At 41.3% G+C, this 17,342-nt stretch overlaps 1 protein-coding gene across 1 annotated transcript; it reads right to left on the reverse strand.

The window, feature by feature from the left end:
- Positions 1-342: 342 nt before the first annotated feature.
- spock3 (SPARC (osteonectin), cwcv and kazal like domains proteoglycan 3) lies at positions 343-14,711 on the reverse strand. The gene is made up of 11 exons (XM_071504788.1): positions 14,555-14,711; positions 14,271-14,393; positions 5,994-6,033; positions 4,053-4,161; positions 3,320-3,428; positions 3,046-3,154; positions 2,710-2,823; positions 2,370-2,591; positions 1,275-1,337; positions 1,026-1,163; positions 343-680 (listed from the first exon to the last, which is right to left on the reverse strand). Exons 2-11 carry the CDS (start codon positions 14,391-14,393, stop codon positions 523-525), a joined length of 1,185 nt encoding a protein of 394 aa, XP_071360889.1. The 5' UTR covers positions 14,555-14,711; the 3' UTR covers positions 343-522.
- Positions 14,712-17,342: the final 2,631 nt, after the last annotated feature.

The following is a 17,342-nucleotide window of genomic DNA, read 5'->3' on the forward strand; positions in this document are numbered from 1 at the left end:
GAGCATTTGATAGGGAGGATAAGGAGGGTAGGGGGGTGTGGGAGGAAGAGGATGAAGGAATGAAGAAGGGGAAATCTCTTTAACGTTGTGCCTCAGGCATCAACACACTCAGGCATCAGAGTGCTGCACAAGGACAGGACACACTAGAAGACATAGACTGTCCAATGAAGGGAGAGGTCTTTGCACAAGTGACCAAATCCAAAGCACCGGAGTGGTTGTCGAAGGTAGTCCTTATCATATTCATATTCTCTGGTTGGCTGACACACAAATGAACAAGTGCCATTAACAAATCATATTTTATACTTAGACAGGAAGAGAAATCATAAATGTTTGCCAGGAATATTGTTTTTGTTTTGTTTTGTTTTTTTTAAATTATGAACAAACAATACACAGAGAGGAGTCCATAGGCTGTTAGTACGATTAAGTATCTGCCTGGGGAGTCACCTAGAAACGTGCAGTTTGACCAAAAAAAAACCCAGTTTTCTCTTTTTTCTTTTTTTTCCTTTTCTTTTTTTTTTTAAATTACGACAGATATTCGTCATTGTCGTCATCATCATCCTCATCTTCATCGTCCTCATCGTCCATCCCAGCCTGGTCATTGAGGACAAATGAATCTTCATCATCATCAGTGAAGAGCGAGTCTCCGCTGCCGAGGTCTCCAGAAGACTCCAGAATCACGCCTAGAAACAGAAATGAAACCAAAATGTATGATAAAGGAAATAATTTGACATTTTTGGAAATGCAGTTACTCACATCAATACCACTCTCATGCCTGTACAGTAAATATAGCCATCAGCTTGTTAGCATAGCTTAGCACAAAGACTGGTGAAACAGCTAAATTTAACAGTTTTGTGACACAAAAACATTGTGGTCAGTAACAGATTTCATGCAATACAAAAAAAAAAAAAAAAAAAAAGAAGTGTGTTCTTCCCTTCATGATGCTTAACTGCAAATCATGCTGCATCTCTTAATTCTCTTACATAAACACATAAACTTGACTCCGTTCTCCTCAGTGTTTTGCCTACCACAGTCTGCAGGGCCATGGATGCGTGAACCAGCCACCTCGTTGCCATAGCGATCCACACACCAGCACTGTCCGCTGCTGCTGTGACACTGGTGGGACCTGTAGTATCCTTCCTCATCGCAGGACGGCAAATACTGACCTACACATACAGGCCAAAGCACAAAGACAACACACAGTGAGTCAGGGTAACTCTAGTTTACGTTGTGTGCACGTTAACTCTACGCGTGTGGGTGATGAGTGTGTGTCTCACCAAGGAGCTTCTTCCCTGCTTGCTTTTTGTTGATACTGGACAGCTCTGCTTTACAAGGGGAATCTGAAAAGAAGAGACAAGGGACTCCGGTAACAAACTGCAGAAGTCTGCTGTTCTGGGACTGCATCTGTTTGTGTGAACTTTGTCTCCTTTGTGTACTTTCTGCTTTTGTCATGATGTTTGTTATCCTGCTGTCTTTGCTTTTGCAAGTGCAGCGCCAGTGACTCATCAGTAAACGCTGTTTCTTTAGGACCTAAAAAACTAATTTCACATCCTTGGTCTCGCACAATAGTGTTTCAGTGCTGTGCATTCTATTGTATTGTGTCGCATTTTATTGTATATACAGATTGCAGGAATGTATTCTGTACATGTTAAGGAAGAATATGACATGCTGATTGGCTGGAAGGTGTCTTATTATTTCTGTCTCAGGAGAAGTGAGTTTATAAATTAGAGAAAAGTTCTGGTTTGCTGCAACTTTTCTCGATTTTGGCCATGGTTTCCATTGGTATTGATACCACTGGGCTCAAAGTAATTGCTGAAATCTGGGAAAATGGTGACATTGCTACATTGAAGTCTGAGAGGGCAAAAAACAGAGGCACTCAGACAATCAGACAGGTTGTAAACAAACCAGCAATTAAGCCAAGTGATCTAAGCCACTTTATTAGGAGGTAAAAGTGAAAGTGTAGCCATAATGTTAATCATATAATTCCTCATTGCACAGGAAATACAGATATAGAGGAATGTATGAGCACAACTATGATAAGTTTAGGAGTAAAATCAGAAAGTCAGTCTATAAATTGTGATGGATGTCTACAGTGGACTGTTAAATAGTGGCTAATCATTTTCCTGTTTGCATTTGTTTTCTTTTCCAAATAAGGTTTGGCTAACATGATGATTTGTTCAAAATCTGTATAATCATCTGCTGATGTTTCATATTTCTCTTTGCTCGTATTTCCCTTTCACTGTCTTTTACCACAAGATACCCAGACGGCAGAAGCTGGGTGGCAGCTGTGTTTGCATCTATTGTGCAGGTCAAGGTGTGGATGCATTGGTAAGTGTTTTTGAGTTGCATGTGAGTACATGCAAATTCCGCACCTGTGTACCTCTGGAAGCATGTGCACCACTCAGAGCTGGTTATAACTGTGTCTGCATGTGTATCGCAGGACTTGAAGAACGCATCAGAGCATGGCTCGTTCCTGTCCAGGTAAAGGCTCTTGATCTCTGATTGGTCCAGCTGGAGGTCAAAGTTTGTGTCCAAGCGGGAGAACATCCAGCCCAGAGGGTCCTTACAAATAGGCGATGCCCCAACCTCAAACCCTGCCGACAGAAGAGAGGGTAAATGTAGGTGTAAAGAATAAGAGCAAGTGTGTTGATAATGAAGAAATGCACATCTTGGGTTTTTTTTTTTTGAGTATACTAATTCCGTGTGACTCACTGTTCTTCTCTGGCTTCTGGATCTTGACTCTCTTGTGGTTGCCGTTCTCATGCAGCACTCTGAACCAGTCTCTCAGACGACTCACCACCTCCTTCAGATCCGACTCACTGCACACTGAGGAATAATAACACCAATGATTAATGATGATAAAGTGATGCTTTATTGTCCCTCTACTCCCTTATGGAGATGAGAAGTCAGAGTCAGCTACAGCACAGCACAGCTGCCCTGAAACTTGTCAGGGCGCCGCTGAAGACTTTTTAATTAAGAAGAATGTACTGTTTATTTTGCAAAGTATCCTAGCGTGCAGTGTTCAGTCATGTGTGCCGAAATGTGTACCTTTCTTTTCTGCAAAACTCTGCTCAGGCTGAGAGGGGCACGGGCACATGCCAGAACACTTGACAGCGATCTTCTTTCCTGTGATGCATGCCTGGTAGTCTAGCTTACACTGAGCGAGAGCGACACAGACAGAGACAGAAGGGATGAGACAGAAGTGAAAGTAAAATGAGGATGTGTGTCTCAACAGGAGGAAATGAAAAATCGGACTTGTGGGCTCAGATGTTTCTATTGTGGGCGACAGGTTCTGTGATCGTGTGCGAATGTGTGCGGGTACCTTAGTGGAGTAGGTGTGGCCATCGGTTCCGCAAACAGGAGAGGGGTGAACCACAGGGCAGGGTTTGCACTTTGACCCTGGACTCTGGTACAAATTGGCATCTTTAAAACTAGAAATGAGATTCAAAAAAACGTATTTTACACAAACACACACACACACTAAACATCTCACTGTATGCGTATGTAATGTTTACAACTGGTGCTGTGTCCCTTTTTTTATTCTTCCATGCCTCATTCAAAGCCAGTGTTTTGAGAGCATTTTGTGGCTGTGATTTATTGTCTTGTTCTTACATCAATTTCAGAAATGAGACAAGGATTTAGGATTTATACGTGATTATTTTCTGATTTGCTTGCAGTGTGTAGCCATAATTGTGTTGTTGCTAAGAATGGGAAATGAGGTCAGTATGGCGTTACTGTCCTCTGTCCAGTCTGCAGTGTCCCAGACAGACACACACACACACACACACACACATACAAAGCCCATTCATATCACTTGGCAGGACTTTGTGTCCGTTGTAAGGCAGTGCCAATACTGGGGTAATTGGACTAAACAGTAATGTCACACAACAGTCACAAGAGAGCTGGGCAACCAGTAGTCCAGCTGGAAAAAACAGAAAGACAGCCACCCCTCTGGTATTGTTGCTTATCATGCTGCATGGAGAAGTGAGGAGAAAAAAAAAAACACATGGGAGGAGAAAGAGGCGGAAAGTGACGGTGAGTGATTGTGTTCTTACCTAACTCTCCTCTGGCTGACACAAGAGGCAGTCTTATAATCCTCAGCCACGCACACCTTGTGGCGGCTGCATTTGATCTTCAGACAAGGGTCCCTGGCTGGATCAAGACCTGAAAACACCAAATATCCATATTGTATGAGAGCTGAGAGTGTATGTATGTGCAGTGTTCACGTGTGCGTGACCAAAACATAGCCTCGCTATTTAAAGAGCTTCCTAGAAAGACTAAGCCCATGAGCACAGACGGAGAGAAAATGTCCCCTGGTTACATTTCCCCTTTGTTCTTTGATTTAGATCAATGATTCCTAGTTTAAGCATCTACTTTCTTTCATTTCTACAGATCCAAGAGATGTGGACATGTGTTAGAGATCTGCGTGTGTGTGTGTGTTACTTCTGGCCACAATCTCTTACACTGTACTGGCAAAGTCTCTCTCACGCTGAACTTAAAGCCATAATACCATTAAGCATCCTTACAGCTAAAAACAGATGGAACTGGTTATAGAGGCTTCTTCTGACCTTTCATCAGCCTGCGCTAAGTGTCAGTCCCCCTGTGTGCTCTTGCTGAGATCCTCAAACTGATCTGGCATCAGATCCCACAGCTGAGAGCCACTGCAGGCTTTCAAGGTAAGAGCAGATTTTAGATCTGTATCTTAGGCAGAGGGTGTGATCTTTGTTGTCAAAGACAAGCTAGCTGTTTCCGACCACATGTCAGCATTCAGAGTGGCACCTATGAGCAGGATCTAAGACCCTCTGCTGATCTCAGAACAGTTTGTGAATGACCTCTGCTCTAAAGAACCTTACTGTAATCCCTGAGCAGCTTTGGCAGATTATCCTGCCTCCATCCTCCAACGCACTATCTAATGCTATTGTTTCCCTGACATGTCTGTGGTTATGTGTGTGTGTGTGTGTGTGTGTGTGTGTTGAGAGTGTTTGAGGATAAAGTGATAAGTGAGAGTGAATGTGCTCATGCCCTGCTCTGCCTGGATGTGTGTATGAGCTTATCACAGTCTGTAAAACAACGGGAAATAAAGGCGATGGAAGTATGGAAAATCATCCTGTAGATGTTTGCTAGATAAATCAACTGGTTGCTGGAGTGAAAAGAATCAGTGATACATAGAAAATAACGGACGCTGACGGAAAATTTTGTAAAGTTGTCTGAACGTGAAATGCTAAAATAAACATGCCCACAGCATCCTCGTGCTCCTGTGCAGTTTCATCAGAGCAGCCTGGCTGAGGATACGACATGAGCTCCTCACCGCCCCTAAGTCTTGATGCTTAATTGGTCACCACATGTTTCAAGCAGCAACATGTTTTTCAAGCATCCAAATTCCAGGGAATAGACAACATTTAAGTGAGACACATGATTGTTTGAGGAAGGTAAATCTAATGTTAAAAAATACTGAACCAACTACACTGACATCTGATGAGCTAGGCCATGCACCAGGAATCAAGTGATTAGATTTTTAGAGAGGGTCGTGTGATCATGTGGCATCTGTCAAGTGATTAACGTTTTTGCTTGTGACTCCAACAATTTTTGTTTCAACCGCTGCTTCTGTTTCATCCGCTCCTAACTGAATTTAGTGCGTAACATATTTGCTTTTTTTCCCTTTTTTCTGATATGTCACACTGTGTTCCTATAACTGGTTGCCTAATTCTTGCTGGCATGACTTATTTGACATAAATTACTCATAACTTACCATGATTGTTTATCACTGTGTATAGTTTGACGCAGATACATATCTACATGTAGATTAAACATTTTAACGAAACATTTTCTATTATCAAAATACCACATTTAAAGATTTGTTCAGCTTTGGAAGTGGTATAACTTCTATTTGTCCTTTCTTGTGTGTGTGTGTGTGTGTGTGTGTGTGTGTGTGTGTGTGTGTGTGTGTGTGTGTGTGTTTAAATCACAGCAGAACCAGTTCTCTCACTCACACCTACCTTGATCGAAGGGCTTGGATGGAGTCCATGTTCCAGGCTCCTAAAAATAGGGTTAACCAATATATGAAATCACAGAAAACACTGTCCCAGTGACATCTAGAGTAAATAATACAAGACAGATACAAGACTATTAAGCAGTATAAGTCATATACAAACCTCTACTTCCTTTAAGGAGAAAGCATTACGGAGACAGAGAACAAAAAAAATCATTTTCATTAAGTTTTTCTTTTTGAGTGGAAACTTTGCATAATGATCTAAACAGACGGGAAACACACACCAACACACCGTGAATTGCAAACACATGGTGCAGGCATATATTTAGTCCTGATAATGCTGATGTGTTGACAGCAGCACTCTGCTCTCATGCAAAAAAGTGTGAGTGCATGTGCTGCTTATCCCTTATACCACCAAATGGAATTGTGTGTATACACCACACACACACACACACACAGAGAGAGGGAGGCTATCTTAACTTTTGGTTAATGCTTTTCAGGTTTAGGTTCAGGTTCCAAAAATGCAATTTGAAATGGATTTCAATTACTGACTATGACAAGCTTTCAAAAAAGAAATGAATGTGTTTAGCTATATTTACAGTTAAATGAAGGGATAAAGCTTTCAGTGTGAGTAAAGTAGGCTTTAATGTCAGGCTTATATCTGACAAAAACCTTTTAGATCTGAATGATGATCAGCCAGTGAGATCTGCATTGTGCAGCTGAGCAGAAAAACCTAAATATGACTTTCTGGAACCTCATTTACTGTTAGATGCATTTGACAGACTCTATTCTTCATTAACACTGAAAGAACTCGTGTGCAGTTGACAAGTTTTGTCAACCCAAGTTATCAAAAGCTCAAAAAAGTCGCTTTACAGTGAAAATAAGTTCTTCAGTTCAGTGAATCACAATGTGAGCTTCACACAGAAACACATTTAATCAGAAACTACATTGCGGCTTAATACAGGATATTCCTGGAACATGTGTATTATTTGCTGTGAAAAATGGCCCTTGTACAAAGGCTCTTTCCTGTATTCCCTCATTAGTTTGAAAGTGAACTGTAAATTGTCAAGTGATTCAGTCCATTGTATATGAATGTGTTCTCACGGTCTAAGTAAGGAATGCATATATTAGAGGTGAGTGATTTTGTATCTTTTAATAGAAAGACAAGATGGAGACACACCCATCTTTTTGTCTGTATCTTTCTCCTCTGTCTGAATTCAGAGAGCTCACGTCTGCTCTCCTCTCAGTTCTGTCTCTCGGCCTCCATTCAAACCCAGCGACCTCTGGTTAGAGAGACGCTGCACTGTCCTCTCCTCTCATTCTGTCACAGTGATAACTTGTTCTTGTTACGTCACCTTTTTTTATCGTTCACTTTCACTCACACGCTCATGACCACACACACTTCTTTTTGCCACTTAAGAAGTATTGCGTTGGCTTGTAGTCATTCTCAAGACTTAACCTAACCATAACCACAACACAAGGACTGTAACCTTGTGTGTATCTTTTTTTTGTCCTCAGCTGGGAAGCAAATCACCATAGCATGACAACTGACTTTTCTCCCCACGATCTGATTATCAGCTTTAAAAGTAAATGACAATACAAATTTACCCCAAATCAATAAATGTCCATATGATAAAATCAGTCACATTCTTCGCAACCAAAATAGTTAACAGTGCAATCACAACGCCTAAAAAATAAATTAAATAGTAAAAACGATTATTATTATGTAAAAGCTTTAAACTGCATGTGTATAGCTTTGGCACCAAATCATTTATTGTAAATCAGAAAACAAAAATATTCTCTCTCTCTCTGTCTTTCTTTGTCTCTCTGTATTTTGGTGTGTGTATTCTGTGTGTGTGTGTGTGTGTGTGTGTGTGTGTTGACTCATTCAGTTCTATACGCCAGAACAAATAGGAAAAAGGAGGGAAGTAGGGGGAGAAAAAAAAATCTTCTCAGCCTAAATCCCAGAGTGTTTGCACAGAGATGAGTGTTTTATCCACCCAATAGAAAGCTCTGTGTTGTAGATTTGCACATTTTGATGTTGTGCAAATCTCCACCAAGAGGATATATCAAATTCAAATTAAGGTAAACTGTCACCGACAGTGAGGACTCTGTCCGGAAGGATTTGAATTCTTCTGCCTTTGGTATTCTTTAGTGCACGGTTCAATAATTTCTATAATTTATGCTACAGTATATGCCCCTGTGGTGGAGATAGAAGAGATATGAATTGTGAATCAGTCACGACACAGGGAGGCCCATAGGAACAACAATTATAAAGGAGTTGTCACTTGTGTTGCAGTAAGAAAATAAATAACTGCAAAGCTACTGTATATGTGCTTCTAAAAATGTCTTTTTGCAAGTAAAGTGAACACTGAAAAGTAACAGTTCTTTTAGTTGTTGCTTTAGGTAGTAGATACAACTGTAATGTATATCCTGTGATACAGAGGTAGCTGCAGGACGACCAGTAAAAGTGATGGTGACAGTACAACAATACAACAAGTTCAGCTTTTCAGCACTGACAGGGCAGGAAATGTGTGTGGGCATATGGGCAGGTTAAAGGGCAAGTGTTTGAGAGGGGTTCTTAGTGAGTAAGCAGGGGCGTATGGATTTATAAAGATGCAATACTGCAGTGATACTGCTGACAACTTCAGATTGTCTTTGGTATAAATGTTGCATTGCTTCATTGCAGTTTTGCAAAGTTTACAATTTTGTTGTCAATTTTTCCTCAGGAAGCTGAAGAACGTTTACACCTTAAACTTGTCTGCACAAGTTTGTGAGACGGAGATTCGGTGTTTCCTGTGTTGTCACCAGCTGAGGAAACAGACACAATGATCTACATTTCATGACATTGACACGTTTTTTTCTTTTTCCTTTTTTTTTTTTTTTTTTTTGCAAATACTGTAGCTTGACTTAAACATTTCATATTAACTGTAAGCCAATGTAATAAACTCTCATATCAGCATATCAGTGCAATTAAATCCTTATGGTTTATACTCAATGCAACAATGCGTTGTACGAATTATTACAGCTCTAACAATACACATGCTGGCTCATTTGTAAGGTTGCATATTACCTTTTCACAGTAAAACCCACAACTCAACTAGCCCAAGCTGATTGTCTTAATGTGGAGCTTTAGATATGTATGTGTCTTTGTGTGTGTGTGTGTGTGTGTGTGTGTGTGAGTCAGTGTTCATGACCTTTACTGTCAGAAGTCTTGCCCCTTTGTGCTCTACAAGGGGAAAAGGTTTTAATTTATTTCTCCCTCGTGTCCTTGGTTGCTGCCCTCTATGACCTCATGCACATTCAGTACCAATTTGATATTACGGATATTAAATCCTACGACATCTAAATACGAAAAAATTGAAATTGAACAAAGATAAAGCCAAATAGTGAGGTACTTTTGTTTGTGTTCAGGATGGTTCCCTCCTAGCAGTGCAGACTGTGGAGACTGAATAATGAGAACATTGCATTAATGGGGCCAGGCCCTCTAGACCAGTCAAGACAACAAAAGTGCTTGCGGTCTGATTCCTTAATGGAATCAACAGATACACGCAAACACAGACACAGACACACAGACGCACACCAAAACACACACATATGTATGTCCATGCATGCACATGCAGACTCACACGCACAGACACACACACACACACACACCGTTCTACAAACAAACAAACTTATCACCATAACACTGACTGTAGTGCCAGAATCTGTCAGCACTACAAAACATCAAATAACTGGATGTGCACTTCACTGCACATGCAACCAGCCTCCCACTTTCCCAAAAAACCACTGAAAACCTAAAATTCAACAATAGGTCTAATGGCCTCCTGAGTATATGCTAAAAATAGTACCTTTTCAATTTATCTCTCCATCTCTTTCCACCTCTGTTTCTCTCCCTCCCTCACAGTTACAGCAGACTTTTCCCCTCATGTGCACAGGTATACAAAAACACAACAATGTGTGTGTCCACGTCTGTTGGCTAACATCCTAATTTGCTACTGTGCATTAGTGCTGAACAATTATCAAAACTGCAACTGCAATAGCCACATTGCAGGAGCTTAAATATTTTGATGATGGTAAAATGTGCCTCAATATACCATTATAAATCCAGCATTGTGGTGCTACAGAGATGCCACAGCCTACAGATCATACTCTCCAGACATATGTTTGGTATCATTTTTATATTTTTTCAGTGACAATAAAATACAACAATTCTCACAAAAATTTAGACTCATATTGTAATCGCAATATCTGTCAAAATAATCGCAATATAATTGTTTTGTGCATATGATTCAATCCTACTGTGCACATTGATTTTGTGTGGTTATAGCTGCATGTCCGTGGAAACAAGTCCCCATGAATATCATGTTTCTGACAACCACTTTTCTCACCTTTGCCTTAGATTTTCACAGATTTATGCTCCCTAATTGTGTCCTAATGACTTCCTTCCTTTTCCCGGCTCTTTGCTGCCTCCGCACTAACAGGAAAAATACGTGCATGTTTTCACTGCACTGGCTCTGCCTGTCTTGCTCAAGCTTGTCGCATGATTGCATGCATGCACAAACACACACAATTCCACACTGAGGTGCTTTGAAGTGGAAAAGGCCTCAAGCTCTCTACCTTCCCTACATCATTCACCCTCCACAACACAAACAACACAGGGCAGACATGCATGGTAAAAACAGACAGAGAGAGAGGAGAGGATGAAAAGGCGTAATCTGCTCTAATGAGGATGGTCTAAACAAGCAGTTAATTTACTGATATACCATAACATTAAGCGTCGCGCACACCATCACACATCATTCATTGTATTTTCCTGTCATTGTCAAACATATCTTCCCCCTTGGCTTATTGCTTCACTCTGTGCCAGTACGTAAGCTAGCCAAGGTCCAGCAAGCAGAGCAGAATGTCTAAAAAACTGAGATGGCACCGGCGCAGGAAGGACAGCCCCAGGCTGCTCCAGCCATCCTAACAGGACTTACAGTACATCAGTGGCCAAGATCCTTTCTAGTGCACTTAGCTGGAGACCCACTTATGGCTCCTGCTAGAAGATGAAAATGACAGTAAAGGCCTAAAATACAAACTTTAAATCACAGTAAAGCTTGGTTATAAAACAATATAACAACATAATATTTAATATAAGTTAAGAAAACAGTCGGTATATTTGGGTGAGAAAAATGTATAATCACGACTGTTGTCCTTATTGATTGCAGGATTAATTTAACGCTAAGAGCTTTGAGTGCAATTAAAGACTTTTATTCCAAAAAAGGATTCCCAGGCTTCAGTATTTAAACTACTGCCACAATAAATTTCACATTATTGATTGTTTTGGGTTCTGGGTTGCACTAACTCTAAACTAGGCTACAAGTCTGTATGTAAAGTCCTCACAAATAGCTTAAGCTAGTAGAAACTTGTTTGTTTCAAACTAGTAATATGCTAAATCATATTGGACCATTAAAACTTTCTTAGCCACTGAAGACTTAAGTAATGTGTAAATTGGTTGCTGGGAAACATATTTAGCACAATCCAATCAAAAACAAAGAACTATGTAAACAAGAAGTTACTGAAGAGCATAACACAATGTAAAAACATAACAAAACAAAACAAAACAAAACAAAACAAAAAACAGTTACAATGCAAAAAATATTTTTAACTTAAGTGTCAATCCTTTGTAAATGTAGGTATGGCATTGCTTTATTTATGTAGGCCTATAATGCCGTAGTAAATATAGTAAATGTGTGTGTAAACATCTGATTATGCTAACCTAACTGATGGTATTTGGCCATTTACATCCTCGGCATGATGTTTACTTTTGAAGTATTTTGTAGCAATATGTTTTTTTGTTGTTGTTTGTTTGTTTTGTTTTGTTTTGTTTTGTTTTTTAATGTAAGCTAAAAGCTTCCAAGTTTTTGTCATTATTAAAGAGCATTTTCATCAACTGTCAGGTCAGACATGTCAACCACATTCCATTAGTCTACGTCTTTTACTCTTCGCTCACACTAAGATAGTATAGCCTACAGTGTATTAGCAACATAACGTTAGCTTTGACCATGGGCTCAGTTAGCTACAAAAGTTAGGCTAAACCTGGCAGTAATGACTCATCTCTAAGAGCTTGTTTTTGTGGTGATCCGTAAATTACCACTTAGTAAACTCTTACGTTAAAAGTATGCCAAGTTTAAACCTCTTGAAAAGCATTTATATAGGCTTATAGACTATGTACAGTATCTAAAAAGTAAATTTACATGATTTGTTCACAGGCTGTACAGCATGTGTCCTTACAAGCAGTCGCAGCTTTCCTGGCCCCCTCAACTGTAACCTGTGTACAGTATATACAGTGCGTGACAGTACTGTGACAGTATGATGCACGCTTGATGGGCCTTGTTATTTAGTTTAATACCTTCATATACAGTATTGATTAATTCCCATGTGAAAAAAAAGCAAAAACACACAGTTGCATGTTGACAAACTGGGACACAGCACTCAGCACTAAAACAGGAAATGAAAGGCAAGCACATACGTACGGAGCACATAATGCTTTTGTGCTCCACCTCAATCTCTAATGTCTGTACCTCAAGGTTAAAACACAGATATGAATGCACACAGAGCCTTCAGCTCACTGTCAATCACCCTGCTCTCTTTCATCTTTGCTTCCAGTCTCATTACTGTACCTCCCTCTCAGGTATCTATCTATCTATCTATCTATCTATCTATCTATCTATCTATCTATCTATGTCTCACTGTATATATTTCAGAGTTCAGGTCACCTTAAGTAGCACAGCAGAAGGCCAATCACATTCCCTCAACAGCATTCAGTCCTGACACCCTATTTGCATAATCCAAATCCAATAGTTGGACCTGAGGTATATCACATGGGTCCACCTGAGCTGATGGATTCACACGCTTAAGTGTGACAGGTAGGGAAAGTGAGAGACAGAGAAAGTCTGTTACAAGTTACTTATAAAACATGAAAACATGTATAAAAAAGACAGCACTTACCCTAAAACCTGAAAATTAAAAAGAATGTTGCTCATGTTTTTCTCTCTCTGTCTGACATCAAATGCATCAAAGACTCTACTTCAGAGGAAAATCTGCTGCATGTGTGCAGCGTGGAGGTAAAACCACTCATTAAAGTGTGAGTGAAAAGTGTATTTCTCTTGTGCATTATGACAGCCCTGTTGTTTTTGCAGCACCCTCAAATTACTGATTTCCACTGTCTTCTATCTGTAATAAAATGTATTTTATTATTCCCTTATTAACATCTTAAAGTATCTGCAAAGCCCAACGACATATAACTTACATGCAAAGCAAACATTCTCTCACTGAGAGGTTGATGTTTAATGGATAAAAGGAATGTATACGACACCGAAAAGCATGACTACATTAATTCTGGCAGCTCAGCTACATGATCAGGAGCTGCATGGCATGCGTCATGACAATCAGCCACAGCATTACTGCACTAAGTGGCCTTATGTAAACATGTCAGGGTAATGGTGGCGGACAGCACCTTGTTGAAGTCCGCTAGTGAAGACACTCACCAGCAGCATAATCAAGCAGATCAGCTCAAACACAATCACCGCTACTTTGGTTGAGAGAGGAGACCACAGGTAGACACATAGACAGCAGACACAGATAGCCACTGAGACATCTAATAACATTACCACAGGAAGTGTATCTGTGAGTTTACAGTGGACTTGCTCCACTTTTTGGTCTTTGCATCATTGTGTTCATATGCTCTTATATTCTCAGTTGGGACTAATACAAACAGACATGAATATAATGGTTAAAAAAAAACACATGAGACTCGGGCCTTGAATCTCCATTGGTTTGCTCCTCACTACCCTGTGGCAGGTGCTCATTCCTGAGCACACAGCACATCCAGGCCTCACTGCTGCGGACTCCCTCCCTGTACCTGCACATCATTAGGCCCCTTTCGGGGACTCAGTGGTGCCTCCCGGACAGCTAGGCGATGTGTGTTTTTCAGAGGCCTTAGCTATCTCTGTTAAGCGGGGACTGCTATTGCAAAAACACATTCACAGGCGAGGATCACTCCGGTACCGTCAGTGTATTTACTGCCTCGGCGGAGCGGGTAACCAACATGTGACAAACACCAAAACGGGCCCCGTGACGCGTATTGGACAAAACGAGAAAACGAGGAGCGCATGATCACAAACCAGCGAAGGTGGCTATATGGAGGAAAGAATGGGGGGTGGGGGGGGGGGTGTAAATGAGATAATGAGGAGGGGGGAGGCGTTAATAATATAATCCATAAATATTCACTCACATCTCTGAACTGATCCCATCTCTCGGCGAGCCACTTATCATCAAAAAAATTGCCGTTGTCGGAGCGAGCGGAGACGTGTCCAAAGGCAACGGCGCACACACACAGCAAGGCGACGCTCAGCATCTGCGGACACACAACAACAGCACGGAGAGAGGACATCGGATCAGGCTGTAGGACGCCGCAATCGCGTTGAAAACAACGGCAGTTCAGTGCACATCACACGTCAGCCGTGGACAGTGCTCATCGACACCGGCTGTAATGATGCGAAGGTGCTGCTCTCCTACCTTGTCGCATCAGCTGCTCTCCAGACTGTATGTGCTCGCTGCCGTTTTCTGTCACTAGTAATAACAGCCCTCTCTCTCTCTCTCTCTCTCTCTCTCTCTCTCTCTCTCACTCTGTGCGCAGCAGAAAACGGGAGCGCGCATGGTACCGTGCGCGGACCCTGCGCTGTGTCCCCCCCCCACCCCCCGCCTGCTTCTCCTCAGTGCGGTGGGAATGGTCCTGATGGCTCGCTCTGGGCTGCTATCAGGCCACCGCTCAAGTATTTCCCACTGATTACCTCTCAGGAAAAAGAATGGGCAATCCTCTGATAAACGTGAGAGGGAAAATACAGCAGATCCATAATACAGCAAACATATAGAAGGTTGTATCAGTGTTTCACAGATGGCATGTAAAAAACAAAACAAAAACAAAAAAAAACAACAAGAGCAAAACAGTAAAAGAAAACAACCTAAAGGTCACCATTAACTGTGACATACTGTATATTGTTGAGAGAATGTAAATTCCCACAGTAAAACAACAGTGCACAGAGCACGACCTGCTGCGTGTTTGTGTTTCCTTTATTTATGCCATGCTTCTGCTCTGTTTCAGCCATCACACCGGAGCCGCTCAGGCTTGTTCGTACAGTAGTGACTCATCAAAGAGTTTTGCTCACATTCCTGGCAGAGGTTAGCTCAGGACTGTAAATTAATGCTACAAGATAACATGGTTTCCATCAGAAATGCACCTAAATGACCCACTCTGGATGATTTGTGGAGGTGGGTGGAACTGTTGGTCCTTTCTGGGACATGCAAGCCCCCCCCCAAAAAAAACCTTCCTCTTCAGAATTGTGGCATGTGTTTCAAGATGGAAAATGTTTATTAGATTGTGCTTGGCTTCTGCAGATATGACATTTAGATAGTCGCCAGGGAAATTCTATTGTATGTATAAGATTTGCAAGTTCTTTATGGGTGTCAAATTAAAGGAATAGACAGAACAGCTTCAATGCTCCTAAGGCACTGATTCTCAGCTCAACTGGAGGAAAGAAACATCAGTCATCCGAAAGATTTTCCCCTCACATTGTGTTTTTAATAACTAACATGTCCCATAGATGGTCAACTACATTGAAAGTTGACGATGACAAAGGTCATAGCACATGATGCACATCATTTTTCAACTCACCAAACCCTTCAGTGCCCTGTATCAAAGCATCTTTATGTTTCTCCACTCATTTATTCAGCAGTTGAACAAGGTGAAGAAATGGTCAGAGAGGAGGACACTGGGAAAATAAAAGAGAAAAAGCCATGCATTCATGGAGAGAGCGAGCAAGTTGGGGCATATTCAAATTATTATACCAGGCTCTTCACAGAGAAGCCTGGTGGTCAGGCAGGTCAGGATGTTATTATGCACAGTTGCTGTAGAAACCAACCTTGACCTCAACTTCACATCTTCATCTTCATAAAAGGCTGTAGAAAAGACGAGTATGTTTGTGTGTATGTGTGCGTGTTTGTGTGTGTGTGTGTGTGTGTGTGTGTGTGTGAGAGTGGGCATGTGGAAAAGATGACAGGGTGCAGATTTTGAAAGTCAAATTAGAAGTATGAAGCATCGACTGGATCACAGAGACACACAAAACAGTACCACGAGGGGTACACAGCTGAGATGCTGAACGGTCAACTGCATAGAAGCACACACAGGTAAAGACTAGTGAAAAATGATGTGAGTTCTGTGTTCACTTCAGTCGGAAGTGTGCAGCATGTAAACAGGAAACTGGTAGTAGAGGAGCCTCTGTGGTTGGCTAGAGCAGAAGGGGTGTGGGTCTACTTTAAGCCCTGCTTTGTTCTCTCAGATCAACACGAGGAGGTCTGATCTTGGTTATGATAAGACAATTGTGAAGATGGTGGCGTGCAGGACTGTGGATGACGTGGTCATCACGGCTTACTGTTTTTTGACATTGCTGCAAATGGAAGCGGTAAAAGAGGTGTTTTGAGTGTGTGCGTGTGTAAGTGTGTGTGTATGTGTGTGTCTTCCAGCCCAGGGGGTTCATACATTATTCAGTCTCAGACATTAAAGATGTAGATGTGGTCAGAGACATATGCAGGAGAGACACAGAGTGCTGAACACACACACACAAATCCACACAAGCATGCCCACACACACGCAGACTTCTGTTGTTGCTTAATGTAACTCTGCATAGATTTTCCCCTCCGCTCTAGTTTAATTTTTTTTTCTCCTCTAAGTAAATTCATGAACATCACACATTGTTGACTCAATTGTTACACAAGCTGAGAGAAAAGGACGGAGAAAGGAGAGACGGAGAAAGGAAGGAATTGAAGAAAAATAGGACAAAACCAACATAATGTGCGTGTGTGTGTGTGTGTGTATGTGTGTGTGTATTTGGACGGTAGAGGCATGACACATGTCTCAAGGAGCGGAGATTTCACAGCCCAGTGACTCTGTCACTGTGCACCTGCTCACTGAGACGGTGGGAGGGAGGAAATGAGGGAAAGAGGGAGATGAAGTGAAAGAGTTTGGTGCAGAAGGAAGTAGAAAATCTATCAAGAGAGAATTAGGGTGAATGTACTGAAGGAATTTATTCAGCATAATTAAAAAAAGAAACTATACTGAGAGGCCTTCCATGGAATACCATAGCATTTTAAGAACACCGCTGTGTACTATAGTCAAAAGTATGTGGATGTCCAAACATGACATCCTCATGTGATAGTTGAACATCTCATTCCAAAACCATGGTGCTGCTATAACAGCCTCTACTTCTCTTGGAGGGTTTTCCACAAGATTTCACAACCTGAGTTCAGG

This window comes from Trachinotus anak, unplaced genomic scaffold, assembly GCF_046630095.1.
Source record: "Trachinotus anak isolate AG129_WGS33_773 ecotype Australia unplaced genomic scaffold, CSIRO_AGI_Tana_v1 ptg000019l, whole genome shotgun sequence".
Taxonomy (NCBI): domain Eukaryota; kingdom Metazoa; phylum Chordata; class Actinopteri; order Carangiformes; family Carangidae; genus Trachinotus; species Trachinotus anak.

Bases quoted from the DNA above. Each gene is read 5' to 3' on its own strand.
- spock3 (XM_071504788.1), bottom strand. From the start codon at position 14,393: ATGCTGAGCGTCGCCTTGCTGTGTGTGTGCGCCGTTGCCTTTGGACAC. The intron at 4,162-5,993 runs GTAGGTGTGAGT...TGGTGTTTTCAG, and splicing joins ATCCAAGCCCTTCGATCAAG to GTCTTGATCCAGCCAGGGAC. The intron at 1,338-2,369 runs GTGCGGAATTTG...TCTTCTTTTCAG, and splicing joins ATGCTTCCAGAGGTACACAG to ATTCCCCTTGTAAAGCAGAG.